Genomic DNA, 18,530 nt, shown 5'->3' with positions numbered 1-18,530 from the left:
ATGGGTGAGGAAGGCCCCAGGCACAGCCACAGAGCTCTCATCCCTCCTCCCCTGGAACAAGGTCGGGGGGGGGGGGGGGGTCCCAAAGTGTCCCCCAAGCTCCCCCAGCTCTCACCCTGCAGTTTCCCAGCTCCTCAGCCAGCAGGATGATGGTGCCCGCACTTCTTGCCGGGATGCCCCTACAGGACAGGCGGTGAGGGGGGGGCAAACAGTGACCCAAGTGTCCCCGCTGAGTGGGGGGGGGGGGGGGTCACCCCAATGCTCACCCATTGGACATGGCTGGTGCCGGCTTCCTGCTGCGGGGCTGTGCGGTGACCGTCCCCATCCTGCAGGGACACAGCGGGGTGGGGGGGGAGGGCAGCAGGACCCCGAGTGGGGGCACCTCAGGGTGTGTGTTTGGGGGGGGGGGGCAGCCCAGAGCTGTGCTGTCCACACTGTGCTCTGCTCTCCATCCCAGACACCGCCGGGATGTGAGATAAGGACCTTCCATCGTCACCATCACCCACGGGATGTCAGGCATGGCCCCCCCCCCCAGCCCCCAGCCCTGCTCACGTCAGTGGCTTCTCCAGGCGGCTGCCGGATGAGCCCACGATTTCACCCAGTGTGCAGAAGGCCTGGCCCAGGAAGTCCTGCAGAGAGCAGGGTCAGCGCCACGGCCCCCATCCCCATCCCCACCCCTGTCACCCCATCCCCACCTCCAGCACCCCATCCCATAGGAGCAGCGCCACACTCACTGTGCTTGGAGAGGTCGGGACTTTTGGAGTCCACATCGTACCTGTGGGATGAATGGGAGCGTGGCAGTGGGGCAGAGTGGGGATGGGGTGAGGGGAGAGGATGGGACGGCAACGGGGACGGAGATGGGAGACGGATGGGAGACCAACGGGGTTGGGAAACAGCGGGATGGGGAATTGGGAACAGGAAACAGGGATGGGGAACGGTGATGGGGGACGGTGGTGGGAAACGGGAATGGGGAACGAGGATGGAAATGGGGAACGGGGGTGGGAATTGGGAACGGGAAATAGGGGCGGGGACGGAACCGGCGGAGGGAGACACGGCCGTGCCGGGACGGCTGGCAGCACTCACAGGTCGAAGCGCAGATTCTGCTTCTCCTCGAAGAAATAATCGAGCACAAACTTGCGCACGAAGTCGGGGTTCAAGGAGTTGTCGATGACCTCCGTGCGGCCAAACTGGGGCGGCGCCGTCAGGGGGGAGGGAGGGGGGGGGGGGGGGGCCCGCGCCAGGTGCCTCTTTGTGCAGCCGCAGGGGCAGCCCACCCGCCCGCCCATTAACAGCCCGAGCCCCTCAATTAACCAGCGGCTAATTACAGGGCAAGCAGCCGGGGGCGGGAGCGGGGCTGCAAAGCTGGGGGAGGCTGGGCGTGCTGATTGGCCGCCCGCCCTGCGCCCCAACACGCGGGTTGGCTGCCTGCCCGGCCCCCCAACGTGCTGATTGGTCGGTCGAGCGGCACCCCGACGTGCTATTGGCCACACCGCGGGGTCGGCACTCACCTCCCGCCACTGCTTGGTGTCCGGTCCCTGGGTGTAGAGGACGCACACTGGGGACAGAGGTGGGGGTCCTCAGCGCTCACCTTCCCCCCCCCCCCCCCCTCCCCAGGACCCCCCAGCCCCCGTCCGCAGCCCCACTCACGTGGGTCAGATTTGGAGAAGGTGTCCTTGTCCAGGAGCTGCCTGCGGGGAGAGGGGAACTGAGGCACGATGGGGGGGACCACAGGGCTGCAAAGGTGGTGCACAGGGTGATGCGGTGGCGCACAGCCGGAGCTGCAGCGGCTTCGGGGAGTTTCTGTGCTCCCCGATGGAGTGGGAGGAAAATAGGTCGGAGCGGCTGCAGGCAGCACAGCTGGGGGGGGGGCAACGGGGGGCAGCCGGGATTCCCCCTCCAAAACATTGAATCCTGAACCCAGCCCGCTTGAGGGGGCTTTGGGGTCCCATGGGGTGGGATTGGGGCAGGGAGGGGCGCTGTGCTGCCACCCCCACCCCCCTTCAGTGAGCGCAGAGTGGGGGGGGCCGGGTGCCGGGTGATGGGTGCCAGGTGGCAGCGGGCACAGAGCTGGGGGGGGGTGCGGGGGAAAGGACCCTCAGGGCGGGGGGCACAGGGGACATGGGGCAGCCCCTCCTGTGCACCTCTAGAGACCGCAGACCCCGTCCCGCTGCCTCCCAGTGCCCCCCAGCCCCACTGCCCTTTTCTCTCTCGGTGCCTCCCTGTGCTCCCCACAACACCCCCTGGTGCCTCTCGCTGCTCCCCAGTAGCTCCCAGTGCCTCCCAGTATCCCACAGCCCCCGAGCGCCCCGTGCAGCCCCCGGGTACCCCAACACCATCCACCCCTGTGCTCCTCATCCCCCCCCCTGTGTCCCAGCACCCCGCAGTGACCCACAACCACCACCCCCACTCGCCCCCCCCCCCCGGTGCTGCCCCATGCTGCCCTACAGCTGCAGCCACCTCCGCTCTCCCGGTGCCCCCGCAACCCCTGGGTCCCCCCCCATTCAATGCATTTCATCCTCTGTGCTCCCCAGTTCTTTCCAGAACATCCCAGTATCCCACAACAACCACATCCCGCTCCCCCACAGCCTCCCAGTACCGCACACCGACTGCTCCCCAGTGGCCTCCATTACCTCCCAACGCTCCCAGCTCCATACACTCCAAGTGCACCCCCAGTGCCCCACATTGCACGCACTCTGAGTGCTCCCCAGTGCCCCCAGTACCTCCCAGCTCCACGCACCCCAAATACTCCCCAGTGCTCCCAGTGCCTCCCAGCACCACGCAACCCGCGGTCTCCTCCATTCCCCAACGCTTCCCAGTGCCACGCACCGTGGGTGCTCCCCAGTGCCTCCCAGCGCCACGCACCTGCAGTCCTCTCCCGCTCCCCCAGCGCTCCCCCAAACACCTCCAGTCTCCTCCATTTCCCAACGCCCCCCAAAGCCTCCCAGCGCCCCTCAACCCGCTCCTACCTGCAGGACACCGTCAGCTTGCCGCCCGCCCGCAGCCCCCCCAGCCCCGCCATGCCCCGCTCCGCCCTCCCGGGGCCGCCGCCGCCGCCGTTCCCGGGGCCGTCCCGGCGCTTCGGGGCTCCCGGTGCTCCCGTTACAGCGCTGCCGCAGCGCCGCCGCCCCGGGGCTGCCCCCGAAGTCTCCCGCGAGCCCGCCTCTGTCCGGCCCCCGCGCCGCCCCCAGTAGCGCCCAGTGCTCCCGGTGCCGCTCCCACCACCGCCCGGTGCCCGCGGTGCCGTTTTGCAGCAAGCCCCAGCGCCGCCCGGTTGATCCCAGTGCCGCCCCACTCCGTCCCCAGTACCGCCCACCGTTCCCAGCGCCATCCCCTGTATCGCCCAGCGCTCCCAGTGCCACCTGGCGCACCTCCAGCCTCGCCCGGAGCTCTTCGTGCCGACCCAGCGTCGCCCAGCGCTCCCAGCGCCACCCCCCACCGTCGCCCAGCGCTCTCAGTACCGCCCTGCCGCATCCCGCTACCTCTCAATGCTGTGCCACCCCCAGTTCCACCTCATTCTACCTTCCAGCACTGCCCGGTGCTCCCAGTGCCACCCCGCCACATCCCCAGGATCGCCCCCTGCTCCCCCCCCTCCACATCCCCCCCGCGCTGCTGCCCCTCAGTGCCTCCCAGCGTCCCCAGTTCCCCTCCCACCCCCCTCAGTGCTCAAGGTTCTCCCCGGTGCCCGCAGTGGGGTTGCACTGAGCCCACGGGTGACAAAGCTGTGGCCCACAGGTGACACGTTCCTCCAGGGGTGGCGCTTCATCTCCATGTCCCCACACGTGGATTGGTGCTAGGGGGTGACCACTCCACATCCCCAGAGGTGACACCTCCCTGCCACGTCCCTCAGGGTGACATTTCTGCGCCCATAGGTGACACCTCCACGTCCCCACAGGTGATCTCTCCATGCCCCATGCGTGCCACCTCTGTGCCAATGGTGTCTGCATCCCCAGAGTTGACACCTCCCCACCCCATGACACCCCTCTGTCCCTATGGATAACATAACATCTCTGTGTCCCTGTGACACCTCCACACCCTATGGGCGACATCTCTGTGTCCCCAGGGCTGACACCTCCATACCCCACGTGTGACACCTCCATGCCCCTATAGATGACATCTCTGTGTCCCTACACACGAAGCCTCCATCCCTATGAGCGACACCTCTGTGCCTGTATAGGAAACACTTCCACACCCCTATGGGTGACGCCTCCATATCCACAGGGCTGACACCTCCACACCCCTATGGGTGACATCTGTGCCCCCAAAAGCGACTCCTCCAAGCCCCCAGAGGCGACACCTCCATCTCCCCCCACAGCACACCGCCAGCACACCGCTCCATGCACGCTTTTATTCCCCCTGTCACCCAGCAGGGACGGCCTTGAGGACTTTTCACATCATCCAGAGGTCGGTCCTGAGCGTTGGTTTCCACCATGCCCACCCTGCCCAGCACCCCGATGCCTTGGCACACGCGCCCAAAGATGGTGTGTTTGCCATCCAACCACTGCGCCGGCGCCAGCGTTGATGAAGAATTGGCTGCCGTTGGTGTCCGGCCCCGCGTTGGCCATGGCCAGGATGCCTGCGCCTGGAGATGGATGGAGAGAGGGATGGAGGAAGGGATGGAGGAAGGGATGGAGGAAGGGATGGAGGAAGGGATGGAGGAAGGGATGGAGGAAGGGATGGATGGGATCGGTGGTTTGTTAGGGTTTGGTTGGTTTTTAAGACATAAAGGTGGGATCTGGGGACTGAGATCTCACCGGTGAACTTCAGCTCGGAGTGCAGCTCGTCCTCGAAGTGTTTGCCGTAGATGGAAGCACCCGCCACGGCCTGTGGGCATGGAGATCAGGCAGGGGTCGTGGCCCCACACCACGGGATCCCCACTGCAGGGCCGGGGGAGCTTCTGGTGTCCCCAGCACTGAGATAAGGGTCCCAGCGTCCCTGTTAGGGGGCTGAGGGTCTTGGTGTTCCCACTGTGGGACTTGTGACCCCATCTCAGGGCTGAGGGTCCCAGTGCTCCCATCATGAAACTGGAGGATCCAGCATCCCTATGAGGGGGCTGAGTGTCCCCACTGTGAAGCTGGGGGGTCCTGATGACCCCACGACAGGGCTGAGGGTCCCAGCATCTCCCCCTGCAGGTCAGGGATCCCACTGTCCCCCATCACAGGGCTGAGGATCACAACGTTCCCATCAGAAGGGTCCCCGGCCTCCCTATCACAGAGCCTGGGGGGGTCCCGACGATCCCATCGCAGGGCTGAGAGTCCCGGGCGTCCCCGTGACAGGACAGGGAAGACCCTGCTGTCCCAGGAGGGGGCTGTGGGGTCCCTGCGCTCACCGGTGCCCGTGGGGTCTCCTCCCTGCACCATGAAGTCCCGGATGATGCGGTGGAACCGGGGTGCCGTTGTAATACCCGCGGCGGCACAGCTCAGCAAAGTTCTTGCAGGTGCGCGGAGCGTGGCGCCAGTACAGCTCCAACACCAGGGTGCCCATCCTGCCCACAGCACCACAGCGTCAGCATCGGGGGACTGAGGGGATGGGGAGACCGGGGGGGGGGGGACAAGGAGAGGGGAACCGGGGAGGGATCAGGGCAGGAAGAAGATGGAAACGGGGGGTGGGGGAACCTGGGGTAATGGGGTCGGGAACCAGGGTGAGGGGGAGATCCCGGTATTGGGAACGGGGGGTGGTCCTAGAGCCGGGGCTGGGAGCTGAGGGGGAGCTCCGGTACCGGGGGGGTTCCCAGGGGCACGCCGGTATCGGGGGGGGGAAACCGGAGTGTCCCGGGGGAGGGAAGGTGGGCGGAAGGGGGTCCTGGTCGAAGGGGGGAACCCGAACACCCTGCGGGTCCCGGTACCGGGCTTGGGGGGATTGTGGGAGTGGGGAGGAGGGACCCAAAGGGCTTCCGGTACCGAGCGGAGAACCTGGCGGGCCCAACAGCGAAGGGGGAGGAGAGGGGAGGGGAGGGGAGGCAGAAGGGGGTCCCGGTAGCGGAGCGAGGGTTCCGGGGCATCCCTAAACTGGGACGGGCGGTCCGGTACCGAGCGCGGAGGCCCGCGGGTTCCCGCCTCTTACGTGGTCTCCATGGAGACGGTGGGCGGCTGCCAGGAGTCAGGCGGGACGGCGGCATGCTGTGCGCCGCTATTGCCGCCGGCACCGGAAGCGGCCCCTCGGTGTTTCGGTGACACGCCCCCCTCCCCGCCGGTGGCCAATGAGGAACGCTCACGGGGCGGGGGCGGGGCCAATCGGCGCGGCGGGCGGGAGCGTGAGGCGCCATTGTGGGGCCGGAGGGAGAATTCGAACGGGCGGAGCGCCCCGCCCCCGCCCTGCCGGACCTCCCCGCGGCGCCGAGCGGGAGCCGGGCGGTGAGAGCAGCCGGTGGGACCGGGAGCCGCGCTGTGGGGCTGAGACCCCCAGGTGTGGGGTTGGTGTTCCGCCGAGATGGGGGAGTGGGGCCGGCATCCATCGTTATGGGGCTGCGGGGGCCCTATGGGGTTCGGGATGGTGCGGGTGTGGGGCTGGGAGCCCTCGGGATGGGGGGCGAAGGGCTGGGGACGCAATTCATGGGGCTGGGGGCTGGGAACCTTCCAGGGTTTGGGGCTGGGGCCGAACCTGTATGGGATGGGGGGGGGGGGCTGGGACCCTCCCTTTTGGGGGGCTGTGCGCTGATAGGGCCGGGTGAGGATGCGGGGCTGGGACACCACAGGGTTTTGAGGCCCATAGGTGGGGCTGGACCCCCTGAGTACGGGTCTGCGTCCCCTGGGATGGGGCTGTGGGGCCGGTGTGGGGTGCAGAGCTGCCCCCCCAGCAGTGGGTTTGGCCCCCCCCGGTGTTCGAGTTCATCCCGTGCTGCCCCGTGCTGTCCCCGTGGCCACAAAGCCCCGTTGTGCCCGGTGCTGGCAGAGCTGTTCCCCAGCAGGCGCTGTGCCCGGAGCTGGGACGTTGTGGGGGGGGCCATGGGGTCACCTCTGCTTGCACCCAGGTCACCCATGGGCTCTGGTGCCGCTCACTGACCGGGTGTGATGATGGAGGAGCAAGGTAGGATGGCCGTTCCCAACTCGGGGACCCCCTCTGTGTGCTCCAACGTGGGGACCGCAGGCCCCCCTCATGCCCCCCCGCATCGCCCCCAGATGTCAATTCATCACCGAGGAGAAGTTCGACTTCAGCATCCTGTCCCCTTCTGACAGGTGAGACGGGGACACAGGTGACATAACATGGGCAGCTGTCAGCTCACGATGTGTCACCTGCTGCCCGGTGCAGGGTTAATGCTGCCCTTCACCCCCCAGCCGTGAGGATGATGACGACGACGAGGAGCCCCCAGGGGGCACAAACGGGCGCTGGAGCCCCCTGAGTGGGGCCGGGGCTGGAGGAGATGGTGCGTGAGGCCACTCGCCTGGCAGCACAGCTGCAGCAATGCCACCTGTCCCCGCTGCCCCCCCGGCTCGGGGGGGGGGAGCCCCCCGCAGCCCCCGCCGTGAGACCTTTGTGGTGAAGGACAGCCCTGTGAGGGCCCTGCTGCCCACCGTGCCTGCTGCCAGCATCCCCAAGGTGGGTGGCACCGCAGTGGGGGTGGGAAGGGGGCACAGCGGTGGTGCAGGGTGCGACCTGCATCCCTGTGCCCCCCCCTCTTACAGGAGTCCCCCCGCTGTCGCCCCCCGGCACCACCCAGGGGAGCCCCCAGCAGCAGGGGGACCCCGAGGCAGAGTTGCCCCCCCCCGGCCGTGCCCAGCAAGGGGGGCTGTGGCGCGGGGAAGGTCTGAGCCCCTCCGTGCAGGGACAGCAGGTAATGGAGGGGGGGCCGGGAAGCAGGATGGGCTCAGCCCACCCCACGGGGACCACATTGGGAATGGGAACAAAGGCCCGTGCTCCCCCAGCTCCGCCGTTTCTCCCAGCTCAGCCAAAGCTGAGGAGCAGCGCTGCCACCCCCCGGACCCAAGCACCCCGTGCCAGGGCCACCACCGCTGCCAGCACGGCCCCCAGCAGCCGCCCCCCCCCACCCAGTGCCATCCCCAAGCCCCCCGGCCGGGCTGGGACCCCGCAGCAGGTGGGAGAGGAGCCCCCCGGAGCAGCACAGCTGCACCCAGAGGTTAAGGATGGGGACCGTCCCCTCTGACAGCGTGGCGCCGCGCCGTGCCTCGGTTTCCCCCACGCCTGCTCTCCCCCAGGTGCTCCCCTGGGGCTGGGGGCTGGCTCCAGGTGCAGACCAGGCCCCCCCCGGCAGCCGCCTGCAGCCCCCCCCGCAAGACGGCAGCCGGCGGCGCCCCACGCTGACAGCATCACCCAGCTGGGGAAACTGAGTCACGGGGGAAGGGGGGCGCGGTGAGACCCCCTCCCCCCACAAGGGAGGAGGCAGAGGCTCAGGTCGGGTTTTGCTTTAATTACAAAAGGTCACACCAGCAGTAGGAAACCCCCCCTTTGCCAACCCCCCCCCCGCCCTGCACACCCGGGGGTCCCTCAGCCCCCCAACATCCTGCACCCAGCATTATGGCACCGCCTGAGCCTTGCCTGGGGGGGGGGGGGGACCCCCACGGCATCCGCACCCTCCAACTGCCCCCCCAGTGCCACAGCACAGCCGAGCAAGGGTGGCAGCCGTTTGCCCCCCCCGTCCCCCTCCTGGGGGGGCTGCCACGCTGCGGGGGGGCCCTAGAACCTTTTTTTTTTTGTATTTTCTCCTTTTTTTTTTTTCTTTTTTTCTTTTTTTTTTTTTGTATTTTTCACGTATTTTTTTAAATAAAACCCTCCATCGGGCAGCGGCGCTGCAGGCGAATTGCTGGGGCAGCCCATGGCACACAGCTGCCCCGTACCCTTGGGGGGGGGGGGGGGGGGGGGGCAGGCAAATCCCTGCTGGCTGCAGGGTCCAAAGTGCAATGGGGGCTGGGTGCCCCCCACCCTGTACCGCTCTCTGCCCACCCCCCCCCCTCCTCCCCTGCTGTCCCTGGCGGCGGTGGTCCCTGTTAGATGGAAGTCTCGTCGCTCCTGCCAGGGGGGTGGGCACAAAGAGGGGGGGGGGGGGGGAGGTAAAACGAGACAGACAGATGCGTGATCACGGGGGGGGGGCCGGGGGGTGCAGGCGCCCACCACGGTCGCAGCACCCAGCGCCCACCCAGACAGACAGAGATGGAGGGGGGGGGGGGGGGGGGAGGGCAGCCCCAGAGCCCCCCGTGTTAATGAAGGAAATTAAAAAACAGAAATCTGGGTCCGGGGGGGGGGGGGAGGGAGGAGAGAAGAGCAGGGTTAGTGTGAAGGCTTCCTGGTGCAGCTCAGGGGGGGGACAGAGCTGGCCCCCACCCATGGGTGTCCAGCGGGCCCCCACGCACCAAAGGGCGCCCAATGGGAACCCAGTGAGCAGCCAGCAGGAACCCAATGGGAGCTCAGAAGGAACCCACGAGTATCCAATGAATGGGAACCCAAACAGGAGCCCCATGAGTTCCCTATGGGCACCCAATGAGCACCCAATGGCATCGTGTGCCTCGTGGGCACCCTCGCACCCATGGGACACCCTTCCACCTGATGAGCACCCATGGGGCACCCAACCGGTGTCCTCACACCCAGCGGGGACCCAATGGAAACCCTTATGTGCAATGGGGACCCAACGGGAACCCCAGCACCCCGTCAGCACCCGCTGCTCACTGTAGCACAGCTGGGCGCCCCAGCCCTTAAGGAGCCCCCCCTGCACCCCGGGACCCCCCCCGCAGCCCCCTGCCCACCTCCCAGCACTCACTCGGAGCCGGAGGAATCCTCATCCACAGTGCCTGCTTTGATGCTCATGGCGATGGGCGCCGCGCCGCTCAGCTGCTCCTGCAGGCTCTGCCGGGGCCGAGGTCCCCCCGGCCCCCCCCGCTGGCTGCCCTCGCTCCCGGAGGAGGCGGCGGTGCCGGCGGGGGGCGGGGGGGGGGCGCGGGGTGGTGCCGCGCTCGCTGATGGGCGGCAAACCCCTCTTCTTCAAGATGCCTGCGGGGACGAGAATGGCACCAGAGGGACGCGGAGCGCCGCGGTAACCCCGGCTCTGCACCCATGGGTGTCCCGTACCTTTGTGGGGGTGAGGGAGGGGCAGCAGCGGGGGCAGCCTTGGCGGCCCCTCACCCCCCGGCACCGGCTCCACGCGCAGCGGTTCCGTGCCTCCGTGCCCGTCGCTCTCGCTCGCCGTTGTCACAAACTCCCCGGGCCAATACGGCCGCGCCGGGGCCACCGCGCCGTCACCTGCGGGTTTGGGGCCGGCACTGAGCCGGGGGACCCACGGGGCGCCCAGACCCCCCTCAGAGCCCCGCTTACCGGTGGGTGTGGGCGGCTGCTCAGGGCGCAGCAGCGCATCCCAGGCGGTGCCGCCGGCTTCGTCCTCGCTGTCCGAGGAGTGCGTGGAGCCGTAGGAGCCGCTGGGATCCTCCTCCAGGGACAGGTCGCTGTCGGAATCGCTGTCGTGCTCTGCGCGCCGGGAGGGTGGGAAGGCAGAACTCAGCGGGAGCCCCGGCGCCGCGCTCACCGCGAGTCCCGATGCGCGCTGCGCTCACCGTGCTGCGCGTCCGCAGTGTCCAGGAGCCCCCCCTGCTCTGCCGGCACGCGGCCGCCGTTCAGCCCCGCGTCCTCCCTGCGAATGACAGCGGTGACATCCCGCCCCCCAACCCCCCCTCCCCCCTCCTCCAAAACCCGGCTGCGCTCCCCACCCCGCACCTGCGCACGAAGGGGATGTAGCTGTGCTGGCTTTTGGCCGCGCTGTGCAGCGATCCCGTGGAGTCCCCGCACGGCGCCTGGTACAGCCGGCCGGCCACGTAGGTGGTGTCACAGCTGTACGCCTGCAGGGACGGGGACAGGGATGGAGGCGGGGTGCCGGTGGGACCCCGCGGTGCCCCCCATCCCATCCCACAGCCGCGCACTCACGGTGGTCAGCGTGGATTTGGTGGCCAACGCGGGGTCGGGGCTCTGAGCGCGGGCACAGGCGGAGCGCAGGCAGTGCCGCACCTCCCGGCTCAGCACCACGCACACCAGGAAAAAGAGGGGGCCCTGAGGTGGGAGGGGAGAGAGGGTGGGTGAGAACCGCATTCGGGTGTCCTCCGTTGGCACCTCAGGCGGGTGGGGGACAATTGGTGGCACTGAATGTCCCTTCAGTGGCACCTCAAAGCAGGTGAGGGTCACTCTGTGCCTATGAAAGCCCCGTGCTGACACCCCAAACTGGGTGAGGGTCCCCCAGTGCCTGTGAGGTGTCCCCCATTGATACTCCAGACGGCTGAGGGATAACTGGTGGCCAGCGGGTGCCACCCCAAACCATGTGATGGTCCCTCTGTGCCCAATGGTTGCCCTCCATGGGGCAGCGTGGGGCTTTGGGGGAATGGAAATATGGGGCTATGTGGGTGGAGGTACCTGGAGGCAGTTGGAGATGGCGAAGAGGTAGTGGAAGAGGATGGCATCGCTGTTGACAGCAAGCAGGGGCGAGCAGCCAGGCCAGGCTGGGCAGCACCAGCACCACCAGTGCTGTCTGCAGCCCAGAGCTGGGGGGGGGGGACAACAGTGTCAGCACCCCAGGGCGTGGGGGGAGCAGTGCTGCACACGGGCCCCTCTGCCAGCTGTGCTCCCTGTCCTTCGTGTGTCCCTGTGCCAGCTCACTCACCTCGTGCCCTTCTTCTCGAAGCCCTGGGGGGTGGCACAGGACGCCCTGGCTGCCAGCACGAGGAAGAAGACACCGACCTATGGAGCAGGGAGTGAGGGAGGGCTGCCATGGGGCCTGTACCCCATATGTCCCTCGTGCCCCATAAGTTCCTTGTGCCTCATATGTCCCACAGATTCCATATATCAGCATATGCCCTCATGCCACATACATCCCATACACTCCACATGTTGTCTATGGCCTATTTATCCCCCACGTTCCACACATCCCATACGCCCCATGTCCCCCACAGCCAAACGTCCTCCATGCCCTATATGTTTTACAAACCCCACATGCTCCCTATACATCATATACCCTACATGTCCCATAATTCCCCCACTCCCATGTTCCTTATACCCCCACATGGCCCCTTTCTATACCCCACATACTTACTCTATACTCCATTTCTTCCCCACGCCCCTGCATACCCCATACACCCCATATATCCTCCACACCCCACGTGCCCCATAAGCCCCACGTATCCCCATCCTCCGCACCGCCACGGCGCAGGCGCTGGGCCCCGCCAGGCTCCACACCAGGCTGTCATGGATGGAGAGCCAGCAGAAGTCGGGGTTCCCGTAGCCCTCAGGGTCCAGCCCCACAGCCAGCCCTACACAGCCACACGTTGGGACGGGGCCTCATTGGCTGAGGGGAGGTACAGGGGGCGGGGCTCAGTGGGAAGGGGCGTGTCCTACCGGTGATGAAGGCAGGGAGCCCCCAGCCCAGCACGTGGTAGAAGCGCATGGGCCCGCGGTCGACGTGCCGGGGTTCGGTGCGGCGCCGGTAGAGGTGCAGAGCCTCCAGCAGCGCCCAGCCCACGGCACTCAGGTGCAGGAACTGCAGCAGGATGGCCACCACCGTGCAGGCCAGCTGTGGGCCGGGGGGTCAGACAGGAACCGCCCACCCACGAAGCCACGCCCCCTCATAGCCCCGCCTCCTCAGAAAGCCCCGCCCACCGCAATCCACACCCACCTTTAGCCCCGCCCCCATTTAAACGCCCAGCCCTCGTACGACCTCCCCCCTGCTTAACACCTCCACAGCTCAGCGCCCCCCACCTCCCACGATCCCACCCCATTCATCCCCACCCCTCTCCCACTTCCCCATCAGCTCCACCCCGGTTCGCCCCGCCCCCCCCCCCGCCCCCCGGCCCCGCCCCTACCGGCAGCTCAGCCTGGTTGATGCCCAGCAGGAAGACGAGCTGTGCCAGCAGCAGGGCGCAGGCGCCGTGCCGCCGGATGCTGTGGCGGTTGGAGCTCAGCCCCCGCAGGGCGCTCAGCACCAGCACGGCCAGCAGCAGCCCCGCCAGCGCCACGCCGAGCGAGCCGTAGGTCAGCGCCGCCAGCGGGAGGATCTCCCCGTTCTGCCGGTACCGAAACGCTAAGCCACGCCCCCTCCCTGGCCACGCCCACGCTTGGCCACGCCCCCCTCCCCGGTACACAACCGAGGTCGTTGCCTCGTGGCCCCGCCCACAGCGCCACACCCAATGGGGAAACGCCGCTCCCTGCTTGGCCACGCCCCCACTGCAGCTGACCCCGCCCTCACGTAGAGCTCCACCCATTTCTTGGCTCCGCCCCCGTCCGGGTGCCCCGCCCACAGCATGACAGCCTATGGGGAGCCTCGCTCCCTGTCCAGCCACGCCCCTATGGAAGCCCCGCCCACTTTTTCTCCCGCCCTACGACCGCCCCTCCCACCTGGAAGCCCCATTCACAAAACCCCCTCCCTTCCCACCAGCTCCTCCCACTCACCTGGCCCCTCCCACTTTCCATAAGCCCCGCCTCCAGCACCCCACACCCAGTTCCCACGTGCCATCCCAGCGTCCCCTGCCGCCCCGCCATGTCCCCACCTCGCGCCGGGAGATGTCCATGAGCACGGCGAAGCTCGTCATGTGGTTGCACTGGCAGCTGACGTGGCTCTGGTTCCGGAAAACCACCTCACAGCCCCGCGCCGACCAGCCGCCCGCACCGCCTGCCCTGCAACCAACCGGGACACCCCACAATGGGACACCCCGCAATGGGACACCCCACAATGGGACACCCCAACCAGGGATCCCCCGCCACGGAACCGGGCTGCCCCCACCTCCCACGTCACCACGCACAACGCTGCCCCCATTCCATGGCGCCCCCCCCTCCCCACCCACACTCCATGCCCACCCCACAGAAATGCCGCCCCCCCCGCCGTCCCCATCCCGGCTCACAGCAGTGAGTGATTCCAGAAGACGCAGATGGGTTTGGAGCGTTCCTGTGTTTCCAGCAGGCGGAACTGCAGGGTGATGGGTTTCTCCAGCGCGCGCGGCGCCTGCCCTGCTGCAGCGTGCACACTGATGCTCACCACCGGCGTGTTGATGATGGGGCGTTTGGGCACCCTGGGGGGCAGCAGCTCAGGGTCCCCATGGGGGCCGCACCTCCTGCAGGCAGCTGCCCCCATTGCCCGTATCCATATCTCCCGCGGGCGCCTGCATCCCCCACATCCCAGCACCCGTGGGGCAGCTCGGGCGCCTCCTGGGCCCCCACATCGCAGCACCCCAATATCCCCTTGGCATTTTATGGGCACCCGATGCTTGCTGCCCCCCCCAGCCCTACGGCCACCCCCTGTGCCCCACAACCCCCCCGGCACCTGAGGCTGCGCTTGTCAGTGTCATACTGCTCAGGCAGCAGCCCTGCCAGTGTGCGGTAGATGATGACGCTGGCGATGGCCTGGCCCTCGCTGGGCTCCGGGTGCCGCTTGTGCCGGGTCACCAGGGTCACCTCATCTTCCTCCTCGTCCCCTGCAGCCTCTTCATCCTCCTCCTCCTCTTCCTCTTCCATCTCCTGCTGCTGCCCACCTGTGCTTGGCGATGCCTTTCCGTGCCCAGCAGCGGGGCCTGGGGTGGGAGATGCTGGGAGCCCGATGCTCTCCTGGGTACACGCAGGTACCCCACGGCCCTCCTCCCAGCCCCACAGCCGCGCTGAGGTCCCCAGCCCTACAACCCCAATAGGATCCCCTACAGCCCTGCCCACCCCCACAGCTGCAGGGTGCCTCCCGATACCCCCCAGCACTCACGCCTGCCCTCGGGGGGCCGGAAGACGCTCTCAGGCAGAATGACGGTGGTCTCCAGGTCGGGGGGCTTCTCCCCTCGCAGAGCCTCATAGCGTGGCAGCCGTGCGCCCGCGAAGCTGCCCTTGTCCAGCCGCACCACCGACACCACTGCAGCGGCACCAGGGCGTCACCAACGGCACAACACACGTGTGCACGGCCCAGAACACACGTGAACGCACACACACATCCCTGGGCACCCAAATGTCCCCACACAAATGTCCCCGGGCACACGGGTGGGCACACAGTCACCTCCCCAGGCACCACATGGATCCCTGTGCGCACACGAGGCCACAAACAGCCCCGACCCCCACGGCGCTCACCGATGTTGGGGGTGACGATGGTGAAGGGGCTGAGGTAGGTCTGGCGCATGTTCTGTGCCAGGGCGCTGGCGTAGTCCTCAAAGTGCTTCAGCAGCCACGCTGTGCCGCCCTCCGTCTGCTGGATCAGCTCCCAGTGCCGCTTGTTGCTGGCGTCCAGCAGCGCGCTGCCCACCCGCAGCAGGTTCTGGAGACAGGCAGGGCTGCTCAGTGCCCCTCACCACAACATCCTGAAGGATACGGGCCCACCCTGCACGGCTCCCTGGGCAGTGGGATGCAGAGGGCACCCAGCACCCTGCACAGCCCCAGGCACCCTGACCCTATGGGGGCACCTGTCTCCAACTGGCACCTGATGCGCACCCACCACTGTGGCACCTGGGCTCCATCCCCCAGAGAACGGGGCACAGAGAGGCACTCAGTTGCTCCTAGGCACCCCGGCCCTGCTGGGTACCCATCTGCAACGGCCGCTCTGAGGGTCACCGAGCGCACACCCATCATCCGTGCCCCTCCAGCACCCCACGGCCGAGGGGACACCCGGGCACCACGCGCCCCCCTTCATCCCCGCTCCCATCCCCTGCTCCCAGCGCCCCCGCTCCCAGCGCCCCTCGGCGGCTCCCCCACTTGGCCCCACACCTCGGTGAAATGGACGTCCTGCGTGGCCGCCAAACGGAAGCCCCGCTGGGCGCTCTCGTGCTGCAGCAGCCGCGCTGCCAGCCGATAAGCCAGGCGCACATCGCTGCCGAAGTAGGCGGCCGTGTGCCGCGTGGCGTTGTGCAGCTGCAGCGCCACCCGCTGCGACTGCGCCGTGTCCAGCACCGACTCGTTGCGCACCAAGCGCTCCGCCTGCGGGGAGGAAAACCTCAGCACACCGCGTCCCCCACGGCGCTGCACGCTCCGCCCCCCCGCTTCCCCCCCCCCCCCCGAGTTGGGGACACTCACGAAGCCTTTGAGGGCGGCGAAGGCCAACGAGGTGCAGTTGAAGAGGTTGGGGGGCAGCCAGCCCTTGTGCTCGTCGCAGTGACGCACCGCTGTGCCTGCGGGGATGGGGACAGAGGGGACGCTGCGGGGACACCGCACGTCCCTACAGCCGTGGGCTCTTGTAATGGAGTGGCAGCAGGACGGCAGTGCAGAGCTCTGTGCCCCTCCTGTGCCCGCGGAGCACTCGGGGAAAGGGCTGCCTGTCACCACCCCCCTGTCCCCCTGTGCCCCTGGGGCGTAGGGTGGCGATGGGCAGCCCTTGTCCCCAGGTCTCCCCTGCACCCACAGGGCACTTGGAGCACAGGGTGGCACCGGGCTCTGTCCCCCCCTTCTATCACCAGCAGGCATCACTTGGGCATAGGTGGCATGGCACAGCCCTGTCCCCACGTCCCCCCTTACCAATGGAGCCCTTGGGGCACGGGGCGGCGGCAGGCAGCCCAAAGCGTGTCCTCGGCCACCAGATGCTGGCCTCGATGGCACGGGGACAGCTGTCATAGTTGACTGCAGGAGGCAGAGAGTGCAGGTGTCAGCACCGGAGGACACCGGCGCCGGGTGACACCGCGGTGCCATCACTCACCTTCACAGCCGCTGACCGTCACCTCGGCGAAGGGGTTGTCGCAGCGGTCGCAGTGCCGCCCGATGACGCCGGGCTTGCAGGGGCACTGCCCGCTGGTGGCATCGCAGAGGCGTGACAGGGACCCGGTGGGGTAGCAGTCGCACAGCAGGCAGGTGTCGCTGCCCGCCGGGCGGTAGTGGTTCTCCTGCGGGGACACGGGGGGTCGGCGGGGCTGCGCCGGGTGGGGGCACGGCGGGGACGGTGGGGGGCGCTCACCTTGCAGCGGCACTCGCCTGTCGTCTTGTTGCAGTCGGGGTCGAAGCCTTTGGTGACGTCGCAGCTGCAGGGGCCGCAGGTGGGGTGTCCCCACCAGCCCCGCGGGCACGGCTGGTCCACCCTGTGTGGGCAGCACGGCACAAAGCAGTATGGCACGGCACGGCACGGCACGGCACGGCAGCCAGTGCGCAGCCCCACGCCCTCCCCACGCCGCTGTGCCCCCGCGTGGCCACCGTCCCCTTTCCACGACCCCCACGTCCCTTCCACAGCCCCTCCTGTCCTCACCGTGTCCCCTCCCCTCACCTGTGCTCGCAGTACGGCCCAAAGTAGCCCTGGGGACACTCACAGGCGTAGCCATGGGGGGCACCTGCTCTGCGCACACAGCCGCCCCGATGCTCACAGGGGTCGAGGGCGCAGGCGCTGATGCAGCTGTCACCGAAGTAACCTGTGACACCGGGGGTGAGGTGGGGGCACATTTAATGCAGTGTCCCCAAGGGGCGGCCTCTCAGGCTGTGGCATCCCCAAGGCAGCCTGTCCTTTGGAGAGGGGTTAGGTCGGGGGCTGTGGGGCGGCAGCACCAAGGCAGAGGTGACAGCCCTGGAGAGGACAGCACCGTGGGGACGCAGCGGTCCTGCTGGCACTCACCCGGGTGGCAGCTGCAGGAGAAGCTGTCCCAGTCGTCACTGCAGTAGCTGTGGGGTGGGCACGGCCCCGAGTCACAGGGGTCGGGCAGAGCACAGCCCCCCTCCACATTCACCCCGTGCAGCTGTCGCCACCTCCAGTGTCACCTCGCTGCCCGTCGTCCCCACGCGCACACCCTGCGGCAGCGCCCGGCACCGGGCAAGTCCCCGTGTCACCGGGGCCGTGCTCAGGACCCACGTCGTGCCCCCGTGTCCCCATGGTTCATGGCCACACCGCCATGCCCACATCTCTGTGCCCACCCCCGTGGCGCTGTGCCCTGTCCCCACACCTCGTGTGTGTCCCCATTCCTCCCACACATCCTCACACCCTGTGCCGCGTTCCGTGCCCACACCCCCATCCCGTGTGCCCACCCCCATTGCACTGTGCCCACATCCCCATGCCCTGCTCCCTGTCCCCGTCCCTTGTGGGTGTCCCCATGCCCTGCGCCACGTCCCTGTGCCCGTACCCACAGCACTGTGCCCACACTCCCGTATCTTGCTCGTGTCCCCACTCCCTGTGACGCATCCCGTGTCCCTCTGCCCACCTCCACGCCCCACAGCGCCGTGCCCACATCCCCCCCGCCACATCCCACACCTCACAGCCCATCCCGGCCCCATACCTGCACACAGCCACGGAAGCCCTGCTCCACCTGCCCGCCGTCCCCCTGCAGCCCCCCGACGCTCAGCGCCCGCAGCCGCAGCCCCTGCAGCCCCCCGGCCACGTCGGCCGTCGCCTGCGGGCAGAGGGGCACTGAGCTCCATGGGTACCGGGGGTCCCCACCCCACGGCCCGCCCTGTGTCCCCCCGCACCTGATGGCGGCCGTAGTCGAGGGCGAGGAGCAGCAGGGTGGTGGGGGGGGCACGGCCGGGGTCCCCCCGCAGCTCCAGCTGGAGGTGATGCCAGGCGCCGTCGTTGACCCGCGCGTGGGGCAGACGCAGCAGGGCCAGGCGGGACCCCCCCTGCCACACGCCTGCCTCCACCTGCCCCTCGCTCAGCTGTGGGCAGAGGTGTCAGAGCACCCATG

At 68.2% G+C, this 18,530-nt stretch overlaps 3 protein-coding genes across 4 annotated transcripts in view; all 3 read right to left on the bottom strand.

Annotated features, from left to right (window-relative positions):
• LOC125684099 (copine-5-like) overlaps window positions 1-3,418 on the bottom strand; it is an 11,689-nt gene extending 8,271 nt beyond the window's left edge. The window contains exons 1-7 of one of the 2 annotated variants that reach the window (XM_048925852.1): window positions 3,369-3,418; window positions 1,648-1,688; window positions 1,509-1,555; window positions 1,084-1,187; window positions 736-775; window positions 553-629; window positions 267-326 (exon numbers count right to left, since the gene is read on the bottom strand). In XM_048925852.1, the coding sequence (XP_048781809.1) occupies window positions 267-325 (59 nt within the window). In that variant the 5' untranslated portion in view covers window position 326; window positions 553-629; window positions 736-775; ... (2 more) ...; window positions 1,648-1,688; window positions 3,369-3,418. The remainder of the gene's footprint in view (window positions 1-266; window positions 327-552; window positions 630-735; window positions 776-1,083; window positions 1,188-1,508; window positions 1,556-1,647; window positions 1,689-3,368) is intronic. The other variant, XM_048925851.1, reaches the window with a different exon arrangement.
• A 938-nt stretch (window positions 3,419-4,356) lies between these two features.
• Window positions 4,357-6,943, bottom strand: PPIL1 (peptidylprolyl isomerase like 1). The gene is given in 8 exon segments (XM_048926280.1): window positions 4,357-4,386; window positions 4,388-4,516; window positions 4,518-4,579; window positions 4,752-4,816; window positions 5,323-5,384; window positions 5,386-5,482; window positions 6,061-6,597; window positions 6,732-6,943. Coding segments are annotated over 8 exon segments (1,194 nt in total).
• Window positions 6,944-8,910: 1,967 nt separating this feature from the next.
• Window positions 8,911-18,530, bottom strand: part of CELSR2 (cadherin EGF LAG seven-pass G-type receptor 2) — a 19,234-nt gene continuing 9,614 nt past the window's right edge. Inside the window, 29 exon segments of the mRNA XM_048925993.1 lie at window positions 8,911-8,961; window positions 9,707-9,879; window positions 9,881-9,936; window positions 10,015-10,185; window positions 10,258-10,407; window positions 10,494-10,570; window positions 10,654-10,775; window positions 10,861-10,983; window positions 11,341-11,406; window positions 11,408-11,468; window positions 11,588-11,664; window positions 12,121-12,233; window positions 12,319-12,493; window positions 12,783-12,983; window positions 13,467-13,593; window positions 13,818-13,985; window positions 14,237-14,483; window positions 14,663-14,806; window positions 15,019-15,202; window positions 15,649-15,858; window positions 15,955-16,049; window positions 16,393-16,494; window positions 16,571-16,754; window positions 16,826-16,946; window positions 17,129-17,270; window positions 17,471-17,582; window positions 17,584-17,643; window positions 18,126-18,239; window positions 18,316-18,501. Coding sequence (XP_048781950.1) covers window positions 8,940-8,961; window positions 9,707-9,879; window positions 9,881-9,936; window positions 10,015-10,185; window positions 10,258-10,407; window positions 10,494-10,570; window positions 10,654-10,775; window positions 10,861-10,983; window positions 11,341-11,406; window positions 11,408-11,468; window positions 11,588-11,664; window positions 12,121-12,233; window positions 12,319-12,493; window positions 12,783-12,983; window positions 13,467-13,593; window positions 13,818-13,985; window positions 14,237-14,483; window positions 14,663-14,806; window positions 15,019-15,202; window positions 15,649-15,858; window positions 15,955-16,049; window positions 16,393-16,494; window positions 16,571-16,754; window positions 16,826-16,946; window positions 17,129-17,270; window positions 17,471-17,582; window positions 17,584-17,643; window positions 18,126-18,239; window positions 18,316-18,501 — 3,783 coding nt within the window. The 3' untranslated portion in view covers window positions 8,911-8,939.

Source organism: Lagopus muta, chromosome 24 (genome assembly GCF_023343835.1).
Source record: "Lagopus muta isolate bLagMut1 chromosome 24, bLagMut1 primary, whole genome shotgun sequence".
In the NCBI taxonomy this organism is placed as follows: domain Eukaryota; kingdom Metazoa; phylum Chordata; class Aves; order Galliformes; family Phasianidae; genus Lagopus; species Lagopus muta.
Note: the sequence above shows the minus strand (reverse complement) of the source record. Positions and strands in the feature narration are given on the sequence as shown.